Source organism: Ambystoma mexicanum, chromosome 5p (genome assembly GCF_040938575.1).
Source record: "Ambystoma mexicanum isolate Mex_15411 chromosome 5p, UKY_AmexF1_1, whole genome shotgun sequence".
Taxonomy (NCBI): Eukaryota; Metazoa; Chordata; class Amphibia; order Caudata; family Ambystomatidae; genus Ambystoma; species Ambystoma mexicanum.
The window spans coordinates 890,837,029-890,864,286 of record NC_090930.1 but is presented as its reverse complement, the minus strand read 5'-3'; the positions used below and the strand labels follow the sequence as shown (position 1 = coordinate 890,864,286).

The following is a 27,258-nucleotide window of genomic DNA, read 5'->3' as shown; positions in this document are numbered from 1 at the left end:
AGACTTCAAAACAGAAAAGCAGATCGGTCCAAGTTTGAGACCCGGGTGTTGGTCAAGACCCACGCTAACCCCAAGGGTGCTGATGTCTCTGAGCCTATGCAAATCGGAGGGGTTAAAGGACCTTTAACTCAAAAAGAACATGAAAGAAGCCGGCAGATGCAATTATGTCTTTATTGTGGGTCCTCTGGACACTTTCTACGAGATTGCCCGGCAAAACCGCCCAAGAAGGTGGTAGGAGCCGCTGATAAAAACCATGAAGACTCTGTTTCGGGAAACGACCACGCCTGACAAGCGTAGGGGTCCGCTTGCCGAGCTTGAAAACTAACTCAGACCTCGCATTTCATTGTGCCAATGGTCCTCGTAGATCCGGAACAGCCTAAGCGGTTGCATGCAATAAAGGCATACATCGATAGTGGGGCTGTAGGAAATTATGTGGATCGTGAATTGGTCTCTAGGATTAACCTCCCTCTGCGTCCTAAAACCAGCAAAGATGTCATCACCACAGTCGATGGAACCGAAATTGCCTCTGGACCGGTAACACATTCCACTGCTGAGGTGACACTTATAGGTCCGGACGCCCATCGGGAGGCAGTTGTGTTTGATGTAATCAAAGCTCCACAGTTTCAGGTTATTCTCGGAATCCCTTGGTTAGAGACACATAATCCTCAAATTGATTGGCGAGCGAAGAGAATAACCTTCCCGGATTGTGCACAAACCTGCTACCCAGAAAATCTGAAGATTAGTCTAGCGTCTGTAACCTCTGTCTCCATGCAACTACCTCCGGAATACCAAGACTTTCAGGACGTCTTCCAAAAGGAACAGGCCAACACGTTACCTCCCCACAGATCGTACGATTGTCAAATCGATCTGGTGCCCGGTGCACAACCCCCTTGTAGCAGGATTTATGCCCTTACTGAACCTGAGAATCTGCATTTGAGACAATATTTAGATCAATACCTAGGCAATGGTTTCATTCGCCCGTCAAAGTCTACGGCATCCTCGGCTTTGTTCTTCGTGCCCAAAAAAGAAGGCGACCTTAGAACTTGTATCGACTACCGGCAATGAACCAGATAACTGTGAAAAACCGTTACCCTCTGCCTCTGATCCCTGAACTCCTTGACCAGGTGAAGGACGCTTGCGTATACACCAAGTTAGATCTCCGGGGGGCTTATCATCTGGCGCGAGTAAAAGAAGGCGACGAATGGAAAACGGCCTTCCGTACAAAATATGGATTATTCGAATTCCAGGTGATGCCTTTCAGGTTGTGCAACGCGCCTGCTGCCTTCCAATTCTTCATGAACGATGTCCTTCGGGAACTCATCGATGTTTGCGTTGTCGTATATATCGATGACATTCTTGTGTACTCCTCTTCGGAATCTGATCACAGAAAGCATGTCAGGGCCGTCCTTGAGAAATTGCGCCAGCACAAACTGTTTGCAAAGCTGGAAAAGTGTGTTTTCCATATCACCGAGGTTGAGTTTCTTGGATTCATCCTGACGCCTAAAGGGGTCCGAATGGACTCACGAAAAGTGGATGCCATCCTCAAATGGCCATCACCTAGTTCGGTGAAAGGTGTCCAAAGCATGCTTGGTTTTGCCAATTTTTATCGCAGATTTATCCCGGAATTTTCACGTGTGGTACAACCCATCACTGCACTCTTGCGGAAAAATAAACGCTTCGAATGGACCGAGGAAGCCGAACAGGCCTTTCAGGAATTGAAAGCTAAATTCACGTCTGCACCTATTTTGAAGCACCCACGTCCCGATCTCCCATATATAGTCGAAACCGACGCGTCCAGCTTAGCCATGGGAGCTGTCCTGTCTCAGAGAGACCCTGAAACCAACCAACTGCACCCCGTAGCATTTTGGTCCAGAAAGTTCTCGCTGCCTGAGGTAAATTATGCAATCACCGACAAGAAATTATCAGCCATTAAGTCCGCCTTTAAGGCTTGGCGGCATTATCTTCTTGGCGCCAGGCATACCATCACCGTGATCACTGATCACCGAAACTTACAATATTTAAAAACTGCCAAGGCTCAATCGTCACGTCAGCTCCGATGGGCTTTGTTCTTTGCTGAGTTCGATTTTGTAATCACTTTCCGCCCCGGCTGTAAGAATGGCAAAGCGGACGCGCTATCTCGAATAGGAATGGGAGAAATAGACACACTCAGAACCTGTGCCGATAATTCCCGAACAAAGAATTTTGGGGATAACCTCTTTACAAACCCTTGAAGACATTCAAGCACGGGTAAAACAACTCCTGGACTCTACAGCCTTGCAGGATTGGATCCAAAGGGGGTCTTACTTTTCGGTCAACGATGGCCTACCTTACTTCCAAGGACGCTTATTTCTGCCAGAAAAGGAATTGCAAGAACTGGTTATTTCCCGTCATCATGATACCCTGATGGAAGGACATCCTGGCATTGCCAAAACTGAGGAAAAATAAACGACAATTCTGGTGGCCTTCCTGGCGAAAGGATATTAAATCTTTCGTGATGTCCTGTGGAGTTTGCGCCCAAAACAAAGGCCAAAAGACAAAACCCGCTGGTCTTCTTCAGCCTTTAGACATTCCACCAGCACCTTAGCACACCTTGTCAATAGATTTTATCACGGACCTGCCCCCTTGTAATGGATACAATACTATTCTGGTTGTGGTGGATTTATTTTCCAAGATGGCCCATTTTATTCCGTTGAAAGGATTACCTTCAGCTTCTGTCCTAGCCAAGGAATTCCTCGAAAATATCATCCATTTGCATGGATTCCTGTCCATACTAGTCTCCGACCGGGGAAGCCAGTTTATTTCTCATTTTTGGAGGAAGTGTTGTCAACTGGCACAAATCGACGTAAGACTCTCAACCAGCCACCACCCACAGACCGATGGTCAGACGGAGAGAACGAACCAGACCCTTGAACAATACCTACGATGTATGTTGCACCAATCGGAGGGTAATTGGAAGGATATTTTATGGGTGGCCGAATATGCATACAATAACTCAGTACACTCTGGAACTGGACAAAGCCCCTTTTATACCCTATAAGGACATCACCCTCATACTTCAGACCTGGACTCACCTCTGAGCCTTGAAATGCCTGCAGTGAACCATTTGCATTCCACGATAACTCAAGCCTTCAAGGATGCAACTGCACATTTGCAACAAGCGAAAGGGAAATACAAAAAGAATGCAGATCTGCATCGGAGTGAGGCGCCTCCATACCAAATAGGGGATCAAGTATGGTTGGCTACCAAACACTTATTGCTCAAGGGACCTCGAACTTTTAATCCAAGGTATTTGAGCCCTTACTCGATCAAAGCTATAATTAACCCAGTGGCAGTCAAGCTCGATCTACCAGCTAACATGCGGATTCACCCCGTTTTTCATGTGTCACTTTTGAAACCAGTGCAACCAGGAACCAGATTAATAAAGCCACCAGAACCAATCCAGATAGATGGGGAGCATGAATTCGAGGTGAAGAACATTTTGGATTCTAAGATCTCAAAATCAAAACTTTTCTATCTAATTGATTGGAAAGGGTACGGGCCGCAGGAAAGGTCTTGGGAACCCAGCGACCACCTACATGCACCTCGGCTGGTAAAAAGCTCCCATCGGAATTTCCCAAACAAACCGAAACCTCCAGAGGGAACAACCTTGGGAGGGGCCTTGGGGGGGGGGGGGGGAGTGCTGTCATGATGCCTACCTCTGGAGCACCAGGCCAGGCCCAGCACCCCCGGGAGCAGGCATCATGCCCCCGGGTAAAAGCCCAGCGGCCCCTTATAGGGGCTCTTTCGACTCTGTCCTGGCGCCTTTGGCGCCAGGCTCATGTTGGACATCAGTCCTGGCGCCATAGGCGGCAGGCTCATAAAGGAAGGTGTTTTGTGCACTTACCTGATGCAGACCATGCTGCAAGATTCAGGCCTCCCTGAGACCTGAAAGGGACTATTTGTTCATTGGGACTATTTTGCAACTCGCGCGTGGCCAGGGAAGGATACTTACCTGGAACTACTTTGGGGGCTATTTAAGCCACGCCCAGACAGTAGCTCATGCTTCGCGTTGTTCTGCATCCAAGCAGCTGAACGCTCACCGTGTCTGCTCCTGCATCTGGTCTCCAGCCACGCCCGCCTCGATCCTGGAAAACCTGTAAGGAAAGAAGAGAAGAGAAAGGTGAAAACCAAGAATCTTATCAAACTTCTTACCTGCATCCGGAACCTTCACGCCAGCGTTCCAGAGAAAAGACTTTCATTAAAAAGCACCGCGTTGCTCGCTGCAGCGCCGCGCTTCACTCACCTGTCCTCGGGAGTTCTTCTGGCTCCACCACGACTGTCTGCACCGGTCGCCACATCTCTGCGCCTAGGGGAGAGAAGAAGAGACAAAAGGTGAGCAGAAGGAACATATGAGGAAAGCCTAATTTTCCGCCATAACACTTACCGGTCTTCTGTTGGTGGATCATTCCTCATTTCGGGTCGGCGCCGCTATGTTGGCAGGTACCGCACCCCGGCCCCTATGGGGAAAGGACAAAAGACATTATTGGAGGAATATAAAGACATTAAGAGGGATCGCCCCCATCGCTAACTCACCTGAGTTTACCATCGGCAAGTCAATCCCTCAACGCATCGCCTTCATTCTGCACCTGAAATAAAGGACAGATCACAGGTTAGGAAGGCAACAGAAAAGGAGGCTCAACACTTGAACTTTTGTAATCTTCATACTTACGGCATTCCGCTCGGAAAAGTCAAGTGGATTTTGCCAGCGCCATTCTGAAAACCAGTGAAGTAACTGGACAAACACGCGCCCCTGCACCAGAAGCAGGATGGAGAGTTCATCCTTCCAAACCATAAGGTGAGCTTCAACCGGGGATTTCGGAGGAAGTTAGAGAAGAACGAAGGGGGGAACGGGGGAGCAAGCACACTATTCTGCAGACTGTTAATCCCCTTTCTCATCTGCAGAAGGATATTCCTCGGGCCAGACAAGCAAGATTTGAGGGTCCTGTTCAGTCAGTGTTCCGAGTTCTACTCATCACGCTCGAAGAGGCCACAGCAACCCAGACTAGACCAGCGCCTCCGTGGGAGTCAGGTGAGCATTACATTACCCTAGACAAAGCATTGATAGATATAGGAAACACAGTCTTTAAGGAAGGCATGAGCTACGTAGCATTATCACGCTTATGTACACTTGACGGTCTATTGCTAATGAACTTTGATGCAAGTAAAGTCAAAGCTGATATTCCTTGCATTCTAGAATACAATAGATTGCGTTCACTGTAGCCCCCTCATCTGAAACAATACCCTGTTCCAGATAAAGTAAAACGTGGTAAAAGAAAACTAAATGAAACAGAAATGCAACAGAATCCAACAGCAAATTCCGCAAAGAAAAGAAAAGAAGCTAAAGTTTCATCAATTACCGCAAACATAGAAGAACCTATTAGGGAATGTAAACCAGGGACGTCGGCAAAGAAGCAACAGAAATTCCGAAAAATGCACTCAGATAAAGAACTTGCTGGTCCATTCAAATTTGCAAATGAAAGTGGGGTAAGTTGCTATGCAAATGTAGCAATGAATATTCTATTTCAATTGCCACCAATTGTTAACAATATTTACCTGCACAGTACAAACCAATTGTGTTTGCAAGTGTTAGTGCTGCATAGAAATGCAACAAGCAATCCTGACAACACATACAGTGTTCATGGAGTAAGGCAACAATTGGACGACTGTGCTGGAATGGTGAGATTCACTATGAACTCACAAGAAGATCCACAGGAATTTCTAATGTACATACTATTAGTATTGGAAAACAAAAGCATACATGTAAATGAAATCTTCCAGATTTCGTACATGTGGTAACATACATGCACTCTCTGTAGCAAAGTGATACAGGAAGAAATCCCAAATGAGCGATTTGTGTATGTTTCCATACCAAATTGTGAGAACCTTCCATTTCAGCAACTTGTACAAAATGCAAACCATGGCAGATTATGTATTATTTGCAATTCAGACAATCGCTCCACCTTACTGATACAATCACATAGTGCCTACATAATATTTATGCTTCTACGTTAGAATGCAGATGGCACCAAAAACAACTGCAAACTGACTGGATTCACACGCGGTCAAGTGTCACTTGGAAAGAAAACCTTTACAACAGTAGGTATAATCTACCATGCAGGAGCTACAACCAATGCAGGTCACTACACTGCATACATTAAAAAGAATTGTGGATGGTTCGAATGTAATGATAGCATCATTACTCTAAAGCAGAGATTGCCAGATAATCTTACAAATGCGTATTTAATGTTCTTAAAGCCAAAATCTATGAAATAATGTGTACCTCAAGATTGTCCAAAAATTATGTGAAAGACTACACACAGTTAGAATACGCCGACAGGTATCCAACTACCCAAGAGGATGTAAGAATGACACAAATAAATGAATATCACAGATCGTTGGGAACAAATGCACAGGTAGAATACGCCTACAGGTATCTAACTGTTGTTCTAAATCGGCATGAAGGCAACAAACTTAACATTAATGGGAAAGATGAAGGAAACCGGATATAACAACGACACAAATTAATGAATATCACAAATCTGTAGGAACAAATGCACAGTTAGAATACGCCTACAGGTATCCAACTGTTGTTAAAAATCGGAAGGAAGGCAACAAACATAACATTAATCAGAAAGATAAAGGAAACAAGGAAGTAGTTAGTACCATAGTAAATGAAGGTTTTTTTAATCCGACAAGGATTCTTTTTCCCCAGACCCAAGGATTAGAAAAGCAAACATAGAAACTGAGGGAAATGCACAGTATACTGATTTGTAAACTAAATATGAGGTACAAAAAAAAGGTAAACTGTCTATTATGCAATGTAGTACATTTTCAAAAAAATGCAAAGACTAACATACCTTTTTCTTTTATCACAGAAATGGAAAAAGGGATACTTCCACCAAGTACGATAGGCATTTAAATATTGTATGTGGATTCTAACCAAAGTAAAGAGTAAGTATATTGGCAGTCATTTTCTACACATGGGAATCTACACGTCTAAACTATGGTAGTAATATGCTGCAGTGCCTGTAGGCTGGCCCTTGCATCTTCGGTGTGTAACCTACCACCTACGCCTTACGACCAAGGTGCAAGGGGTATAGTTCCTAGCCACAACCATCGCTGCATATCAAAACCATGGTCCTTGTAAATTAGCTACTTATAAATTTACTTTTCGGACCATCGTCTGCAGCCATGCAGCCAAGACACTAGGGCGTCCACACAACTAGCGTATTACACCACACCCATATTGACTTGTAACTCCACTGCTTATGACATCAGTCTTGGGTGCATGGCCTTTGGGCATGCAGTCAAGAGTCTGGGTCCTGGCCAGAAACACCACAGCATATCGGAACCATTGTGCCTTGTCATTTTACTATGTACAAACTTGGTTTTGGGAGCATGGCTTTTGGCCATGCTCCCAAAACGCTACGCCCTTCCCAAAACCATCTTAAGCGATGTTGCATAGTACAAGTGTACCAATAGCTGTGATATGGAGCAGTAGTTTGTAGCCACAGGCTACAGAGGCGAGTTTGAGGCCATAGCATTATGAATGTATGGGTATACAATATTTAAAATGCATAGTTACTTACATCTGCAGTGCTTATTACTTTGTTCAAATACTGCATCTTGGCCACTACGACCACACCATATGACATCCATTGTGGCATATAACTACACTACGAACAAATGTATTTTTGGGGGCATGGCCTTCGGCCATGCACCCATGATTGCAGCCCCTCCCCACAGCCGCCAGAGTGATGCACTACCACACCATATCGTACCCATTGTGCCTTGTAAGTACACTACATATAACTGTGCTGTTGGGTGCATGGCCTGCGGCCATGCACTCATGACTGCAGACTCTCCCCACAGCCACCTGACTGATGTTCAATACTATGGGTGTCTCTGTAGCTCTGAATGTCTGCACTGTCTGTGGGCAGGGCCTAATATTTTAGGTGTATGGCCATACATTTCAATATGTGGTTGTGAAGTGGCTTATAACTCCAGTGCTTACAAGTTTCCTGTTGGGTGCATGCTTGGGTGTATGGCATACAGCCTGCAACCAAGCACCCAAAAGTACACATCTTGTCCACAACCACCGCACTACATGAAACCCATGTGGGCTTGTAAGTGAAGAGGTTATAGCTTTGTTGTTGGGGGCATGGCCTTCAGCCTTGCACCCAAGAGTGCACACACTCCCCACAACTAGGCAATCGATACGCATTAGTAAGGGGTGTAACATGCTGTGGTGCATGGCCGTCTGGGCCCTGGCCACAACCACTGTAGCATGCGTACTAATGAATATAATAATAGCCATAGGAAAAAGTAATGCAATCACGGCATGTTGTCAATTTTAATGTTCGCTGCCACTACGCGTGTCCTTGCAACAGTTACAAGTTCCCTGTGCACTAGACAGACTGAAATACTGCCCTTATTGGACCCCTCATTTCCGGTGCGTACAAGGTGGCCATAGGAAATACATCATGAAGAGATTATAATTGTGTTATTGTGTGCATGGCCTTTGGCCATGCACCCAAGAGTGCAGGGTCCCTCCACAACCACCTCAGTGATGTGTGGTAGTGTTTTTTTTATATAGGGGTGGTATCCTTCAGTGCTTCTGGCCAGAGGCTTCACTCCTAGCTATATGTGCACAGATCTTACATGGGATGGGTGTGCAGTGGGCTTCCACGTCTAGTACTTATAACTTTGTTCTTGGGTGCAGGGCCTTTGGCCATGCACCCAAGACGGCACACACTGCCCACTACTTGCCAATCGAAATGCAATACTACGGGTGTATCCATGGTTGTGACATACTGCGGTGGTTGTGGCCAGGGCCTACAGTCTTGTAAGTAAGGCCTTCGGCCGACGGTCATGCATCCAAGACTCTAGACCCTGGCCACAAGCACAGTACCATGTGACACCCATGGCGATGTACTAATGAATATAATAATAGCCATCGGAAAAAGTAATGCAATCACGGCATGTTGTCAATTTCAATGTTGGCTACCACTACGCGTGTGCTTTCAACAGTTAGAAGTTTCCTGTCCACTGCATGGACTGAAGTGCTATCGTTATTACACCCCTCATTTTCTGTGCGTACAAGGTGTCCATAGAAAGTACATCATAAAGACCGACCCCCAGAACAAATGCATTGATCATCCATGTCTTACTGTCTGAACCTTTCCCAATGCTCTGTGACACAGCTAAAGAGTTTTATAAATAGAGCATGTGTACACTGGTTGTTGCTCCGCTTTTGGCGGATCCAAGATGTCGGGCGCATCAAACAATCGGACGCAGAACACGTCTCGCAGCAGCCAATGGGCAAATACGTTGCGTGTCCGCGGTCATGACGCCAGCCCCTTAGCCAATCGGTATCTTGTCTGTGAACCGCACAGGGAAGTGTGACTGCGAAGCGGACATAGATATCACTAATTTTTTCAGACCTACTTTTTGATAATTTTAAAGAAAAGTACGGCACGGAAGGTCACCAAATTTACAAAAGCACTCTTTCTGGACCAAGCCCCTGTACCTGCTGCAGATTTCGTGAAAATCCGTCCAGCGGTTTGAACTGTAGCCGTGCGCAAAGTTTTTCCCCCTTTCAGTCTATGGGAAAAAAAGACGTTTTGGGACCCCCCTTATAACTTTTGCCCCCCTGGACCAAACATCTCCAAACTTTGCAAAACAATTCAGAGTGGCCCATATACTTTTTTTTCCTATGAAAACAGCAACTTAACCATAACTACACGGCCACTACCGTGGCCGGGTAATTTACCAATACCTGGATCCCTGTTTTTTTAGACCATCCGAAAAGATCCAGAAGTGCAAGAGGAAGGTACTCTAGAGAGGATTTCTCAGTTGTCAAAAGCGGACAAGTGATCTCACATGAGGCCTGGCCTCCCCAGTCTTCTCTTGTGCCGCCAGGGCCACCTACTCTTGTGCTACCTGCTCCCTGCTGTGTGACTCTGCCTCAGTCTTCCTTGTCGCTTCAGTCGCCCACGGCAGGGCCCGGGCTCTCCACCATCACGTGTTTGTGCTGGATCCATGTCACGGTGTGGCGCTTCTGCTACCAGTAGTCCAGGTAAGGAGAATTAGGGAAGGGACCTGCCACACTCGGTCTGGCACTGGTTGGGGTGTTTGGGCTGGGCTCCCCCCACCACCCACTGCCTTTGACAGGACTGAAACCACGGCCCTGTCACTCTTGCCAAACACGCAAATTCAGAACACATCCTAGACAGTACCTAAACCCATATCAAAATCATGTGCCTAGGGGGTAGATGTTTACAGATTTTTAAGGCTAAGAAGATGAGGATGGCAGAATGAGCAGAATGAGATATTACAATCCCTGCCCCACCGTACAAATCTTTAAAAGCTGTTAAAAGAGAATGATTTGCAGGTTCAGCCACCAATGATACAACAGGTATTAGTATTGCTTTTCACGGATGAGAAAATAACGTGTGCAAAGGTTCTAGGCAATTGGGTCATGTGTTGGCAATTTTAGGCACATTAAGTCACATTGAACTGGCCCAAACATGCTTAATATGAACATTTTACAGGTTGGGCCATGAACGACATGGGATATACCCAATATATTTGGCAACTTGGAAACATGATGTGTGCAAAATCTCATGACACAGAGGTTTTTATTTTTTGGCACATGAAGCAGCACTAAGCACTCTCAACAAAGTGCAAAACATGAACGATGTACAGGTTTGGGCCACACAAGGGTACAACATTTTCAAGATAGTCTCTGGGGCTTGAAACACAAACGCATCAATATTTTCAGGTACATGGGCTATCTTTGGCACTTTTGAAAATTTTAGGCACATTAAAGCAATATTATGCACTCTCATAAAAGTGTTTAATGTGACATATGTACAGCATTAAGAGCTTTGGAGTTTGTAACAAAGGGTTGGAAGTTGCAAACAAGAACAAGTATGAATGTATATCGTTTTTTACCCTTTTAGGCACACTTAGCAACATTAAGCACTGCCAACAAAGTGCTTGTTTGCCACCAAAGGATGCAGTATTTTCAGAATACAATAGTTTTTGGGATTGAAAACAAAACATGAATAATTTTTCTAGCCGCTTGTTTTATGTTTTGACACTTTTGGGGACATTTGTGAATAATTTGCAAACTGGATCTTCAAATGATTTCAAAGGCTATATTTTGTCAGTAGGCGCTATATGTTCAAAGTGAATAGGTTATATTTTAGCACTTTTAATCACATTAAGCAACATTAATTCCTCACATAAAAGTAAGTGAATAACTTGCAGTTTGGCAACCAAAATCTACGGCATTTTTAAAATAGGGTTCAGAACGTGGAAGCGTGAAGTGGAAGCTTGATGGATGTAAGATTTTTTATATATATATATATATATATATATATATTTGATATTATGACACTTAGTCATATTTAGCAACACTAAGCACTGCCAGCAAAGAGCATAACATGATAGGTCACTAGTTGGGCCACCAAATTACATGGCTTTTCATAGTGTATATTTTGCCAGTTGAAAACATGATGTGTGCAGAATTTGAAACCACATGGTGTATGTTCTGTCACTTTTTCACACATTTATGACATTGATTAATGTTGCTCAAAGTGATTAATGCTTATAATGTGCAGGTCGCGAAACCAAAGGCTACAGAATTTTAAATATAGGGTTGGAGAGTTGGAAAGATATGAGGAATATATTTTATACGTTGCCACTTTTAGACACATTAAGCAACTAAAAGCACTTCCAACAAAGTGTCCCTTAGGTAGCGTTTGGAAGTTGGACAACCAATGGTTATGGCATAGATTTGAAAGTTACAACATAATGTGCACAAAGTTACTAGAGTATGTGGTTTATGTTCTGGCACTTTTGGGCAAGCTAAGGCCTGCAAATCTGTGTAATGTACATAATTTCCAGGTTGGTCTCCAATTGCTATGGTTTTACAGGATAGGTTTGGGCAGTTGGAAACATGTGCAACGTTGTGCAGCAGATCCTTTATGATTTGGCACAGTTTGGTACATTAAGCATTCTTCACATTTAACATTTTGGAATGGCCCTGGGGGCATTACGGAAATTAGGTTTTCTCTAATCCAGCAAAATATTTCACAAGTCAGTACGAGAGGCAACCAAATGTTGCTAGGGGTTATTTTACTCAGCCTGGGTCCAAATATGTTACAGTAGCAACCAGCACTCAAGGCGAAACCTACCTCTTCTGGTCTAGAGTGAATCAGCCAGCTATTCAGACACATGTACCCCAGGAGTAGCACGAGGCACAGAGTGAGCCGCTGAGTGTGGGTAAACCAACTATGAGAAGGTCGACTGTAGACTGAGACCCACAGATGGAAATCCTCTAGATATTCTGTTAATCTGCAATACAAAAGCTAAACAAAAATAATAAAAAAAACACATTGTCAAAACAGGCCCTTTTAATGTGCACATACAGAATTGGAAGTGCTGCCTCAATAAGCATTTGCATTTGTCCCAGTCGAGCCAACCGCTTGGTTCAACATAGGACACTCTACAATTGTGAAATCTACCTCAACTCTTGCGTTTCAAACTGGATTGACAGGCTGAATTAGCTTTTCTGAAGGACCTCATAAATGAAAGCAATAACAGGAACGGTTCAGACATACATATTTTACTCTAGCCTCCATACAACATGAACCATTGTGGATGTCCTTACTCCCTCTTTGTAATGTAGAGTTATTGGTCACTCCACATCTGGGATGTGCTGAAGCTCACACTTCTCCCATCTCCTCTTGAAAGCAGATTTCAGGTATTTGGTGCCCTCCAAAACTCTTTAAAAACAATTGAAATAGATGGTATGATTAAACATACGCATTTGTCACATTTGATCTAAAAAGTTTTTATATTTCTTTACTCTTCCAAAATATGTATTCATCAATGTTTTAAGCCAATAAGGCAAGCTATTCTTGTATTCAAGATGTGGATCTAACTCAATGCTGGCAGAATGATTAGTGCAGTCCTTGATGCTGGCAATGTTCTTCCCAGCAGATTGAATAAGCTTCCCTCTGATTTTGGGAAAAATGCAAGCAGGACTTTTTAACCGCTGGCATCATCACGGGGCCCTGTTCCTTTTATAGTGTACCACTTGCCTCAACCTGCAGTTGACCTAAGAAATCCCTCAAAATTCTCCCCATTGGATCTTAATATAGCTCCAGCTACAGGGTTCCGAAATACAAAACGTTCCCTGCATTTTATAGAACAACTCTTTTTGTCCCTTGTCCAAAACAGCCCCTTCTCCCAGCTATCTCGTCTTCTAAATCCTCTCTACAAGCACACACCGGTTTTCAGCTGCTGGCAGTTCTAATCAGCTGCACTGTGGTCCTCGTTCTCAGTTTGGAGAAAATCCACGAGAGAAATCAGTGAAATTCTTCCCAAACTGGTTTACTGTTAGAACCACTTGGTCCATAACAGTATTTGCAAGTGGTCCCAATCCCCACGTTTGGACTTCATTACAATTTTCAACAGATTTTGTGCAAGTGGTAACACTGTGTGGTTAATCCACCGAATTCTGGGGGTAAAATGGGGATTGCCTTTAGCAAAACGCTGGCGGTACTTCTTCCACTTTACCCACAAACCTACAGTGCAATGGTGCAATAATGCAGCGTTGAAGTGGTGCTAACCGAATTACTGCCACAGTGTGGCGCTGCCTCGTGATGTAACAAACACGCGGCGGCGTGACATTGCACGCCGCCGCGTGCTGCATAAATAAACGGGGTGTTCCCGGCCGCATCAGAGCGACCGGGAAGCCCGAACTGCCAAGACGTGTGTGTCTGTGCAGTGCTGGGGCTTACGGGACCGCATGGGGGCCCCGACCGACCCCCAACAGTGGCGACAAGTGGATGCGGATGCCCGGGCCCGGCGGTAATGAAGGTCATATTATTTTTTACATGGAAACGGAACGGAGGACATTTCGTTTCACGCCGTGGCTGCGGATCGCACACGCGGCTGGCGGCCCTTTTGTCAGCAGGGCCGTCGAACTTCTCCAAGCTCTGGTTTGGATGGGGAAGGTGATCCAGGTCTAATTTTTGGACACACTGCTTGCAGGCGGTCTAATATGCAAATACATGCTGAATTTTTGATTTTTACTTCACATTTGGGCCTCCTACGTCGAGTGAGAGCAAGGAGAAGGGCTAAAATGGCAGGGCCTGCCTAGCCCAGATTATTATTTTTTTTTTTTCTTTTCTTCTCTTCTTCAGCCAATTTTTGGAACTTTTACACCCCCTGTCCTCTTCATCATCAGGCTGCTGTGGCATCTTCTTCGTCCTCTTCATCATCAGGGCGGAGTACTGCAGTGGCGAATCCTCAAGTTGGCAGTCATCTTCTTTCTACTTCTTCAAAGCTGAAGGCAAGATTCCACCATCCCCTCCCCAGGTTGGACTGTTGCTGTGCCTGTGGAAGGGGTATCCAGGTGTGTGGTGGTGGTGGGTGACTGAGTTGCAGCCCCCAGGTCCTAGTCTGGGGGTGCATGTGCGCTCAGACCCATGAGTGGCGCTGGTGGGCAGGACGGTGGGCGCCCTGCGGACGCACCACTTCCCCAGGACGGCGGCCAAGCGGGAGGTCAACAGCAAGCTCCTCAGGCTCCAGTGCTTCCAGTTCTACAGCCAGTGGCCGCTCCACAGCTACCCCCTCAACCCCAAGTAGGCGGTCAAGCTCCTGTGCCTCAGGGGCCACCGGTGGTGCAGCCAGTTGCCCAGCCAGGACCTCCTATCATGGCCCAAGCGCGAGCCCATGCAGCCCTGCAGCCCATCCCAGAATTTGACGCATCAGGCCCGCCGTCCAGCATCGGGCCTAGGTGGAGGAGGTGGGTTGGTCGTCTCGACATGTACTTACGGGCCGCCCAGGTGACAGATGACGACAGCAGGGTGGCTACGATGCTGTACTCCGCTGGGCCGTCGGAGGTTTGTCATGCTGTCGGCCAAGTAAAAGGACGATGAAACTTTGGACACTATTTATGGACGCCTACGTCGCCCCTCCCAGGGCTGTGCGTGGGGAGACGCAGAGGACATCATTTGCACAATGCTAATTCAGGCGTGCTCCTCAGGCAAACTCCGGAGGCAAGTCCTGAGAGAGCCGGGTATCACTCTGCCCCGCATCCTGGAACTGGGCCGCTGCCATGAGGTGGCGGAAGCTCGAGCAACCAAGATGGAGGCGGGGTCCCGCTCAGTAAAGTCTGAGTAGGTGTGTGCTATGTGGCGTGGTGGTAGAGGAGTGAGAAGACCTGGGGTGGGACCCCAGGACAGAGCAGGGAGAGCGGGAGAATCGTGCCAGAAGTGTGGATACGACCTCCCTCACCCGACGGAGTGTCCGGCAGCTGGAAAGACATGTGGTAGGTGTGGCTTGCCTTACCATTTTTAAAAAGAGTATGCAGGGCTGCCCTGCCCGTGTTGGTACCGAGAGGACAGGCTCGAATTTGGGTCCCGCGCCAGAACCGGCCACCGCATGTGGCCCAGGTGGACCAGGGTGGGGAGGATGCCCAGGAGGATGAGGCTGAGGAGAATGAAGAGAACATTTTCTTTGTCTCCAGTGTGGAGGTCCTAAAAGGAAAAAACAGAAGGCAGCCGAGGTGTGTGGTTGAGATCAATCATTCGCCGGTCCCGGTGCTGGTGGACACGGGAGCCTCGGTCAATGTGATGGCCAGGGGGCACTATGATGCCCTCGATTCCCCCCCGAAGCTGCTCACACCGAGGGCCCGCATATTTGCGTTTGGAGGACTGGGACCAATACCACTGGACGGTGCCTTTGTAGCGAAGGTGGAGCATGAGGGCTACGTGACGCCCGTGAGCAACAACACTCTGCTAAGCTGTGCTGCTGCTGAGGCCCTCGGAATTGTCAGCTTCGCATACTCTGTGTATCTCGAAGACATCAATGACTTGCTCGATAAATATGCCGCCCTCTTCAATGGCATTGGAAGGATGACTGGTGACCCGGTGAGGTCGCACATCGATGAGTCTGTGCAGCCTGTTGCCCTGAAACACCGGAGGGTATCGTTCCATCTCAGGGAGCAGGTGGATAAGGAGCTCGACAACCTGGTGAATTTGGACATTATTGAAAAGGTGGAGGGCCCCACTCCCTCGGTGTCCCCGATTGTTGTGGCTAGGAAGCCCAAGCAACCTGACTCTGTCCGCATCTGTGTTGATATGAGACTCCCCAACAAGGCCATTAAGAGGGAGCGGCATCTCACCCCCACCATCGATGACATTATTGCGGAGGTGCAAGGGGCTCGGTTCTTTTCCAAATTAGATCTCCGAGCAGGATATCACCAGGTCGTTCTCCATCCGGAGTCTTGGTATATCACCACTTTCACCACTCACCGGGGGCTTTACCGATACAAGAGAGTCAGCTTCTGTGTGTCATCGGCTGCAGAGGTTTTTCAGAACATTATTCGGGGTGCCCTCGCAGATCTGGAGGGTGTCTTAAACATCACCGATGATATTCTGGTGTTCGCGAAGACCGAGGTGGACCATCTGAGAAAGCTGGGGAAGACCTTTGAGAGACTGCAATCGCTAGGTCTCACCCTCCACAGGGACAAGTGTGAGTTCCTGCGCCCTTCCATCGAATTCTTCGGATTTATTTTTAAAGAAGGGGGTGTGTCACCAGACCCGATGAAAGTCCAGGACATTAAGAAGGCACAGCCTCCAGAGTCGGCATCTGACATTAGGAGTTTCCTTGGCATGGTGACATACTGTGGGCGTTTCATCCAGAACCTTGCCTCAAGGTCGGAACCGCTCAGGGCTCTGACGAAGAAGGAGTCAGTCTGGCACTGGGGCCCGCCTGAGCAGGCGGCCTTTGAAGACATCAAAAGCACCCTGGCAGCGGAGGACACCATGGCGTTCTTCGATCCGGCGCTAACATCAGAGATCGTTGTGGACGCCAGTCCGTTTGGTGTAGGGGCCGTCTTAACACAGGTGGACCTGGACGGGAGCATCCGGCCAGTGACCTATGCCAGCAAAGCGCTCTCTGAAACTGAACAAAGATACTCGCAGATTGAGCGCGAGGCTCTGGCGGTCCTCTGGGGCTGCAGACACTTTCGGTTCTACGTCTTGGGGCGTCCAGTGATGGTGGTGACGGACCACAAGCCCCTGCTGCCCATTCTGGCAGGGTCATCCTCCAAGCCACCGGCCAGAATCGAGAGGTGGATGCTCGCCCTTCTCGAATACGGAGTGACACTGGTGTATCGGCCAGGGGACAACAACGCAGCGGACTATCTCTCCCGACATCCGGGAATGCGTGGGGGAGAGGAGTATGACACCTGTGAGGAGGAGGCCGACGATCACGTGCGAATGGTGGTGGAGGCGGCCACGCCAAACGCCATGCCTCTCTCAGAGCTGGAGGCGGCAGCTGCCGAGGACGAGTGCTTCAAGATCCTACAGCACTCCATGCGGCAGAGCTCCTGGAAGTCTGGCCTAGAATCCCTGGCGGGGCGGACCCAGGAGGCCAAGACCGGACTCGAGCAGCTGTGGAAGGTCAAGGAAGAACTCTCATTCTCAGCGTCTGGCCTGCTGCTGCGAGGTGACCGGATCGTGGTCCCCCAGTCCAAGGTAAAGGACGTGATCGCTCTGGCTCACCATGGACACTAGGGCACCACGAAGACTAAGGCCAGGCTGCGTCTGAAGGTTTGGTTTCCTGAACTAGAGCGGAGGGTCAATGATTTTGTGGCGGCCTGCATATGGTGCCAGGCAGCGTCTCCATTACAGCAAGAGCCCGCCATTGAAGCGATGCCCCGGGGCACGCGGCCGTGGGAGGTCGTCCATGCTGACTTTGGGTCAACATCTGTGGGCACCCATTTTCTGGTAATCGTCGACGAATATTCACGATATCCGGAGGTGGAGCTTGTCGAATCGGTGGCCTTCGAGCATGTGGTCGTGGCTGGGGAGAAGGTGTTCGCAGCTCATGGTTTTCCCCACACCTTGTGCTCATACAACGGATCGCCGTTCCAGAGTGAGCGGTTTGCAGAACTCATGGAGAGCTGCGGGGTCCAGCACCGAAAGATATCCCCATTGTGGCCCAGGGCAAACGGAGATGCTGAGAGACTGATGCGGACACTTAACAAGACTTTCAGGATCGCACGGGGACAAGGACAGCCACTCCAGCGAGCCCTGTATCAGTTTCTAAGGGTGTACCGCAACACCCCTCATGCATCCACGGGGGTAGCTCCGGCAGAGGCCCTGTTCAAGCGATGCCCCTGGGGTCTACTACCCGAGGACGGGGAGAAGGAGCCCGGGGTGATTGACAGTCAACAGGTCGAGGTAGACCGGTGGGTAAGGATTGAGCAGGAAAACCTGCGAAGAGGGCACCGGCCCCAGCGGCTGGAACCGGGGGATGAAGTCCTCATCCGTAATCGACACCCCCATGGAAAGCTTTCGCTCCCATACGAGCCGGAGCCGTTGGATGTGGTGGCCGTAAAGGGATCCATGGTAACGGCATCCGACGGAAGGTCCGCTGTCACCCGGAATGTCAGCTTCTTCAAGAAACTGGGTGATTCAAGAACTGAACCGCCGCTGGAACCAGACTGGATGGAGATACCGGAGGACGGGGGAGGTCCCTCCAGCACACCTGCGTCCCCTGCCCGGGAGACGTCTCCTGAAAGACTTCACGTGCCGGAGGTGAGCGGGAGGTACCCCCAGAGGGCTGGGCGAGGGAAACCCGCTTACCTCAGCGATTATGTTTTGGGACAGTTGGTTAATCAACCTGAGTAAGGGGATCTGGGTGGTTGACAAAGGGGTTTGGGCAAGTTGTGTTGTTAAGTAGAACAGTTTATGTGTTTGTGTGGCTTGCAGTGTGTGTTAAAAGTGTTTATATGTTCTCCCGAAAAAGGAGGAGTGTGGCGCTGCCCCGTGATGTAACACGCCGCCACGTGCTGCATAAATAAATGGGGCGTTCCCGGCCACATCAGAGCGACCGGGAAGCCCGAACTGCCAAGATGTTTGTGTGTGTGTCTGTGCAGTGCTGGGGCTTACGGGACTGCATTGGGGGCCCCGACCGACCCCCAACACACTTTACCCCTGTTTTTAAAACACCACCATACTTGTAATGAGACCCCATGTCTTCTTGATGGGTGATGTTTCTGTGAGGGCCTGCATTGTGCGTGACAGCGTCTGTGCTCCAGCATTCAATATGATGGCATTTGGCCACTAGTCAATAGATCTAGTATATAAAAAGCAGCTGTGTGCTTTTTCTCCCCCAACACTTGCAGCTCTGGGAAGTATAAACCTTCTCAATGGCATGGAGTTTCATATTCGAAGTATGATGAAAGGAGGGGTTAAGGAAATCGGTAGGAGAGATCTTAGTCTCCAGGTATAACCCACACCTACAACTCACCTTCTTTAGCGTGTAAGAGTTAGGAAAACTGATGATTAGCTAATACAGAGCCACCACTATTTTCAAATGAACAAGTCATCATTAAATCAACAGCAGTTCAATGACTCATTAATCCCGGTTTCATTATTGCTATACTTGTGGAAATCCTGCATGGTTAATAAATATCACATGCACTGAGACTAAATGATGCTCATAGTACATTAACAATCTAGAATAAAAACGGAGGACAATCTGTTGGACTAACCTGGAATCTACATTAGTAGGTGCCACAATAATAGATCACGCATGTACTAGCTCTTTATAGGTTTCGATGCATTTGTGGTGATGGCTGTCTTTAATTCACTGGATGGTACCTAAGTTTCTCATTGCACTACATTCAGAAAAAGCAAAGAAACTGCAGCCCATTCTCATTATGGGAAATACACGTTAAAGTTCAGGCTAAAAGGCTTGTTACTGTCCTCCAAGGAGTTATCCGAATGTCTGTGTTATAATCGTATTTTCAAAATCCGTTTTCTTATTGGTGGGGTCGAGATAGTGGGTTCTCAATGGATTTTTTGAAAGGATAACTGGGCACGGTTCAACATATTTCTGAAGTCTGCTTTTTGAAAGGCAGACTATCCCCAGACTACGCAAGAGTGCTTTACCACATCATAACCCATGCTTCCCCACCTGGGGACATCTCTTGGTCTTTTGTGCACTTGAGACTTTCCTGGGTCTCTTGGCCTTTACAATTTACCCCTCATATTTAGTTGGGCTTCAGTGAAAGGTTAGTGAGAATGACTGAGGCTCTAGTCCTACAGTGCGTGGCATCATGTATACACGTTTCCCACGATTCAGAGAAGCCAGACCCCGGTGGCCCCATGCCTCTTTTTGGTTATTTGGTTTTGCCACTTTTGGTGGCAGTGGCCCCACCTATGTGCAGAAAACATTGTTAACGGAAAATAAAGAAGAGAAGTAGCCTTTAGAAGCAGATAATGTAACAGAAGGCAACACTCCATAATCTTATTTTTGGGGCCGTTAAACCCATTTCCATAGAGTCCATAGAGTACCACTTTTCAGCCCCTTGCGCAGTTTACTCTTCCAGGGAGAAGGCATCTAAAAGCTGTTTGGTTCTTGTTTTCAAGGCATTTCAGTTTTGAAATTTGGATTTGCCTATATTGAAGTTAGCAATCGCATCAGACATAAAAATAATTGGCTTAATGCGAGTTGTTAAGCACACAGACTAGAATTACAATAACTGCCCACTCATTCAAGCTTCCTGTTTTCTTATCCAGTCAGATGAAGACAAGTCCCTGAACTGAAGGCTCACACCCGAGAGAATACAACCCACTAAGAAAAAAAAAGGCCCAAGTTGATCTTGTAAGGATAACGAGTTTTTAATCTCACACACAGATGAGAGTAACAGCAAAGAATTCTGCTACTAAGAACGTTCTGACGAAAAGTAGTACAAGCAGAACCTTATGCAGCAAAATATCATCATACATGACACAATACATAGGGTAAAATCCTGTGTGGCCGGTTGGTGTGCGCCTATACAGGACCCGCAAGGCCTATAAGGAATGTCAGGCCATTGATTCCAGCCCAGTCCGTCTGTTTTCCATTACGTGGGTGCTGCAGTGATCATCTTCTCACGTCAAAAGTCAGAAAACAAATTAAACTCCTACTGTACAACTATTTTATCACTCATACTGTGCACTTAGCAGGCCTTAAGACTGGCATAAAGGAGGTTCTGGAGCACTCTAACCTTCAGACACATATTTCACTCACTTCCCTCTGCACCATCTGGCTCCAAGGTATCCACTGTCATTTTGAACTCTAATGTAGCCCTTTCACCACCTCGCCATACAAATCACACGATTGTCGCTTCAACGATGTGCCTTGTACATCCTCTTTGAACATCTCAGGACTTCTTGCTTTGGGGTTGGCGGTCCAAGGGCACCCGGTGCCATGGAATTCAGAGGTCTTAGGTTTTAGTCAGTTATATGGGTTATTACTCGTGGTCACCCAGGGATGGGCCAGTCATGCTTTGTCCAGTGTGAGATAATATACACACAAGCCGCCGGTCTGTGATCATGGCCTTGTAGGGCACATTCCTCTCGAAAAATCTTTGCAATACTGTTAGAACAATTAATAGGCGTTGTGGCAGTTGTGGGTGTGGGCTGTCCTCATGGGAGCTCGGGCATGGCTGGAGATTTCCCTAGTCTCGTAATTTGGGGCTAGTGTATGCAATGCTGCATTTACAGCGCAAACCTTCCCTTCTACCTAGATTTACTAATATCTGCGCAAAAGTAGCAGTGCTGCTCGTGCCTTATGCTGTACTATGTGGATTTACTATATTTAGTTATACTGGAGTAAAGTCCTTTTGTATTGGGAGGTGGTCTTCTCACCGTCCCACCTCCCCTCTGGCCCATCATAGTGCTTTGAATGCATCTCACCTTACTCTAAAGCGCCTAGGGGTAGGGCAGAGCTGCCCCCTTCCTAACACAAATCCGGCCTAGTGGGCCAGTGGTCCTCAAGGCTCTGCCCCCTCTTGATTCACTTTCTCGTAGCCTTCAATGTTATTTGAGAAGTTCATCAGACCAAAAGAGCTGATTTCAAAAGAATTTGTCTCTCCATTTCAGCTTGTTTGTCCCACCCATTTTCTCAGTTAGCCAATACAATCCTAACAAATGAGGTGCTATTCAATTTATCAGTAGAAACTGACTAGCTTGTTTCTTTTACATTTGAAATGAAGACAACTTCTTGTTATTGACCACAGGCATATAAACTGGCATGTTTTGAACAAGAAGGACGTTGGCCAAAGAGTAGAGGATTATAATGTTTTCCAAAATATTTTCAGTGGTCAGCTTGTCTCAATCTTTTGCACTGGTTTGGTGTTTTTTTTTTTTACATTAGATTGGACATTTGTCTTTTAGGTTTACTTGTGGAGCTTACGATGCGTATGTGCACCTAAAAAAACCATCATGATTTGCTGTCCTAATTGCTGTGCGTGTTTCATTTTGCAGTGTGTAATTCAATATTTTCAAAATACTTCTCAAGTCTAATAATTAGCAATCATTATGTTTTTAATTTCTGTGCTCCCCGTTATTAGTTTTCTATAATAATAATGCTAAAATTGCTATGCACTCATTATGGCAGAGCAGGTGTGCATTTGCTTTGAAAGGAAATGTGTAAACAGGACAAGTTGGAAGCAAGGCCTTTTGCACTGTCTATATCGTCCTTGTGCTATTCACAAAGAAAAATGAAGTTCGAATGCACATTGCTTTTGTGGTTTGTAGTTAAAACAGGTTAACCTGATCATGCATTCTGAAAGATTTAATAATGTTTCATATTTTATTCACTTGTACTAGAAAAGAGAAGGCTGTCAAAGCCAATAGCTGGAATGCACATTTGTGAAATGTCTCTCAGTCAAAGTCAATAGGAATGTTCCATTTGCCACTGGCGGCTGATGTGGCTTGGCTTGGAGTTAGAGCTGTTCAGATTATAGGTATACCATTACATGTATGGAACTAATATATGTTCAATACACAGAAATGTCAAATGGAGAGGTTGTTGGAGCACTTTTTCCATAGTTTATGTAATCTATTACAATGCTTGAGGCACATTTCTATCTGATACTGGATATTCATGTAGTACCTATATTTGTTAAGAACACCAACATGCAATGTACCAGATAGAATATGGGTTATCAGCATAAGGAACAGGTCCAGGGGCATTTGACACATTCGGAGCTGGCATGAGATTACCCTCCCCTCCCTTCCATTATGTAACTTTCTCCTCCACGTTCACTAGAGAGAAATGAACAACTGACACAAATTGGGAGGTTTTGTCCCCTTTGCAGCTAGGGAGATGAGCCCACTAAGCAAAACCCTCCATAGGGACTTGGGAAAGCGGGACCTCACTGGGAGTGACGCCTCATTAGGGGATAGGGACTCCCACTCCGGTAAGGAACACCCTAGAGCTGAGACATTGTCTGCATATATGGGAATGGCAGAAATGGATATGACTGTCAGCTGTGGAACTCTAAATACTGTAGAAAGTGCATTGGAACTGTTGGCTCAAGGCAATTCTTGCCTCAAAATGGGCTTGAAAGTTAAACACACCCCTTTGATATCTGGTAACAAGAGAAAAAGCATGTTACCCCTTGAAAGGAGGAGGAGAAGTGATACACAGAGGTGAGCCTGACGTGCCGATGTCATTTAGAGGCAGCGTCATGCTTCCGAGAAAAGCCAGCTGTGGCACGGAGAAGGACCCGGAAGGAGATCCAGAGGGAGACAAGAGAGAAACCAGGAAAGAACCCAGAGAGAACAAGAAATGTGGCTGATGCGGACCACGGCTTCTGCAGAGTTGGCGAGGAGTGACCACGCAGAGGACGTGGCGGGCCTGGAGCCCAGGAAAAAACACTGAATCTGGCGATCGAGAGAGGAAACAGTCCTCCCCTCGTACTATGTGGAACTAGAGAGAGAGCAACATAGCGGTGAGCGAAGACACACTCGCGCTGGTCTTCAGGAGATGACACCCAGTAGCTGGGATGAACGCTCGTTTCACAGAGACGAAGCCACCTCGCTGGAGTAGGACCTGCTACAGAGAAGGTACAGGGTTGCTCGCAGTACAGAGGCGGGGGCACAGAGACCAAACTGTGAGAAGGGAAGAAGGAACAAAAAAGCTAGATCCCTACGAGGGGCAACCAGGTCTAGAGAGGAGACAGACCTAAATAATACAAGGGGTTACGAGAGCTCTAAAAACCAGAGTCCTGTAATCAGCCAAACAAGGATTTATTGAAATATATCATCACATTTATTTAAGGAATTATCACAGAATTTAGACCAATGTATTCCGTAGGATATTTCTTTGAATGAAAGAATCCATATGTTTAAAATGTATATAATCCCCAGGCTCCTTTATATCTATAGCATAGTCTCCATTGTACTACCAGATGAACACCTATGTAAATTACAACAGAAAATGTTTAGCTTTGTATGGGAAGTGAAAATGCCTAGAATGTCATGAATGATCCTTCTTCGCTCTGCAATATCAGGGGCACTTGTAATACAATGCATCAGGTGGTATTAACTAGCCTCCCTAATTGCATATATTTTCCAGTGGACGATATGCATCATCCATTGGGCTGGGAGTAAAGCGGGTGGCACCGTATATCCCATTTATAGTTCCTAGGAAGATTGTGTGGCATGGCAATGTGACCCCCACTAATGACCACACAAAGTTCGCTTTATTTTATTGGGTAAAGTCACACAATTGTGGGTTGAGTCCAGGATTAGGACCACTGTCTCTGGTATTAATCTGGAATTCACACCAGGTGTTTGGATTAAAAAATATGCAATCAACGGTCTCTGGGTGGCCTGGGAACATAGCCTTACTGTTACACGAAGGGCATCATACTTATGTTTGAGGAAAACAAGAATACATGAGCTTTGCCTTAGGAGGAAGGATTAAGATACCACCAGATCTGCCAGTTGAGCTATAATCCTTTGATTCAAGCTGCAGGAACGAAACTTTTTTTAAAGAAATCAACCCCTCTAGATTTAACTATTAAAGAAAAAAATAGGCAGGAGAAAAATAGAATTGAAGGAGAAGACAAAGAATTGCAATACATGGCCAAATGAGATAGGGGTTTAGCAACAAAGCTATCCCCCAACTCTCGGTGTCGCATGTGGTCCAGGGCAGAGTAAAACGCTAGATACACCACGACAAAAGGGTGCTCTTTTAAGATTAGTCTTAAATGGAAATAATCGCCTCAACAGCTTTATTCCGTCTCACTCACTCACTCACTCACTCACTCACTCACTCACTCACTCACTCACTCACTCACTCACTCTTGTGTTGAATGTGGGGAGATCGGTACCCTGGGGCCCATGTGGTGGTCCTGCCCATGCAATTCTTCTCAATGGAGACCCTGTCTAAGTTTAGGGATATTACCAGTCCGCAGCTTCCAATGGACAAACTGGCACTGGTACTTGGAGTCACAGACAATGACGGACTGCATGGTCTGTCTGATTACTCTTCCTCCCTCATTCCTCACCTCCTTAATTCAGCCAGGCACACACTAGCAAAGTCCTGGAAATGACCAGAGGGACTACAATTAGCCCTATGAAAAACGTACTGCCATTTTGAATAAAACATTATCCAACTTTTACAGTGTATGAGGTCCTTTCACTTATAAATCACATTAACCCACTTTACTGAAACATTTTCGCCTACCAGGACCTCTGCGTAGTCAATTAGACTCAATTTTACAGAGTATGGTGCGAAATATTTGCCAGTTACCTCAACGCTCATGCCTTTCAATTAACAATTGATGTGTTTAACAGTTTATCACACTTCCACAATAATCTGAAACCTTGCTTGTTTACGACAACAATTATGTGTACACCCATTCCTCTCACTGTAATATACCTGTGTTTTATATACGTTATCTTGTTAAATTGAATAAAGGTGTGCAAAAAAGTCATTTTACAGACTTAGGTGTTGTTAATAATATGTTACGTTTCTCAGCTTTTAACAACAATTTTAAACTCCATTTTAACACACAGAAATGATCATTCCTCATTCATACACATGAATAGACTATTTTTCTGGAGTTTCGGACTTTAAATCCGAGCTTCAGGACTTTAGTTCCTCCAACAGATGTGAGGGTTGTGGAAACACTAACCTTCTTTAAGTGGGACAAAGGGCACGCAAAATAATTGGGAATTGGCCAATAATCCTTTGTTGCTCGCACAGATTAAAGCAGACCTTTCAAAATTGAGTCAACCGGTGGTGTCCATATTGCACAGATTGGCCATCATTAAATGTATATCTGATGCCACTTGCTATACATACTTCATTCCCTCTGGATCGAGGATTTTCTAACAGACTTTAGACATCTTTAGATAATTAATTTTGTATTAACTTGGGAGGACAAATGGCCCCGGGTGAATCGGAAGAGTCTGATGCAATGAAAAGAGAGGGATTGGGTTGCCCAGATATTTATAAATATTTACTCACCTCATAAATTAGAATTATTGCAGAGTGGATGTGGAATGATACTGACCGGCTATGGGTCTACACATCCCAATCAGTAATACATATATGGATCCAGCCCTGGGTGCATCCCAATGAAAGAGTAAAATCTCTTTGCATCAATCCAATCACCAATCTGTCACACAAAACGTGGGATCAGGTAGTTTTGCAATTTGATATAATTACCTACTGCTCTCCCCTACACCACTATTTGGATATCCAGATTTCTCTCCCGGCCTGGTGTACGGAGCCTTTAACAACTGGAAAACTGAGGGCTGTCAAACCGGGTGATTTATTTTAGAGAGGTGTGGTTAAATCTGTTGACTGATGTTAACAAATTTGGAGTGGGAGAATTGACTGCATGAAATTCCTGCAGTTGCAGCATCGGGCAATGCATAGATTCATCAAAGTGGGAAGTGTAGGAAACTCACAGAGTTCAAGAGGGCTCTACAGGGGGCCATGTCCAATAAAGGTCTTATTTCTTTAAATGATTGGTTCTTTACCAACAACCGTAATGTGAATTCTAAAACATACAGATTTAGGTGGGAAGATGATATTGGGGTGCCATCAGATGGCCTGACTTGGTCTATAATATGGAAGGAAATGACAAAGGGCCTCACCTCATTAGGAGTTTGGCAACAAGGCCAAAAAATGGTGGTATTACTGCACTGCCAAACTATGGGTTTGGAGGTAAGGTGAAGGAAAAACCTTAGGCAAAATGCTGAAGGTAAATCCCCCCCACCTAAATGCCAAAAAACAGCAATTTTGGCAGAATCACCACAGGTGGTAATTCTGCCGAAATCCCCATGTAGTCCTAGGGACTCCAGAAATGGGGGCAAACACTAACATACCGCTACT

General features: G+C 46.3%; 1 protein-coding gene across 1 annotated transcript in view; it reads right to left on the bottom strand.

The window, feature by feature from the left end:
* Positions 1-27,258, bottom strand: part of PKD1L1 (polycystin 1 like 1, transient receptor potential channel interacting) — a 2,330,280-nt gene that overhangs the window by 803,862 nt on the left and 1,499,160 nt on the right. The window contains exon 34 of the mRNA XM_069613333.1: positions 12,243-12,416. Coding sequence (XP_069469434.1) covers positions 12,243-12,416 — 174 coding nt within the window. The remainder of the gene's footprint in view (positions 1-12,242; positions 12,417-27,258) is intronic.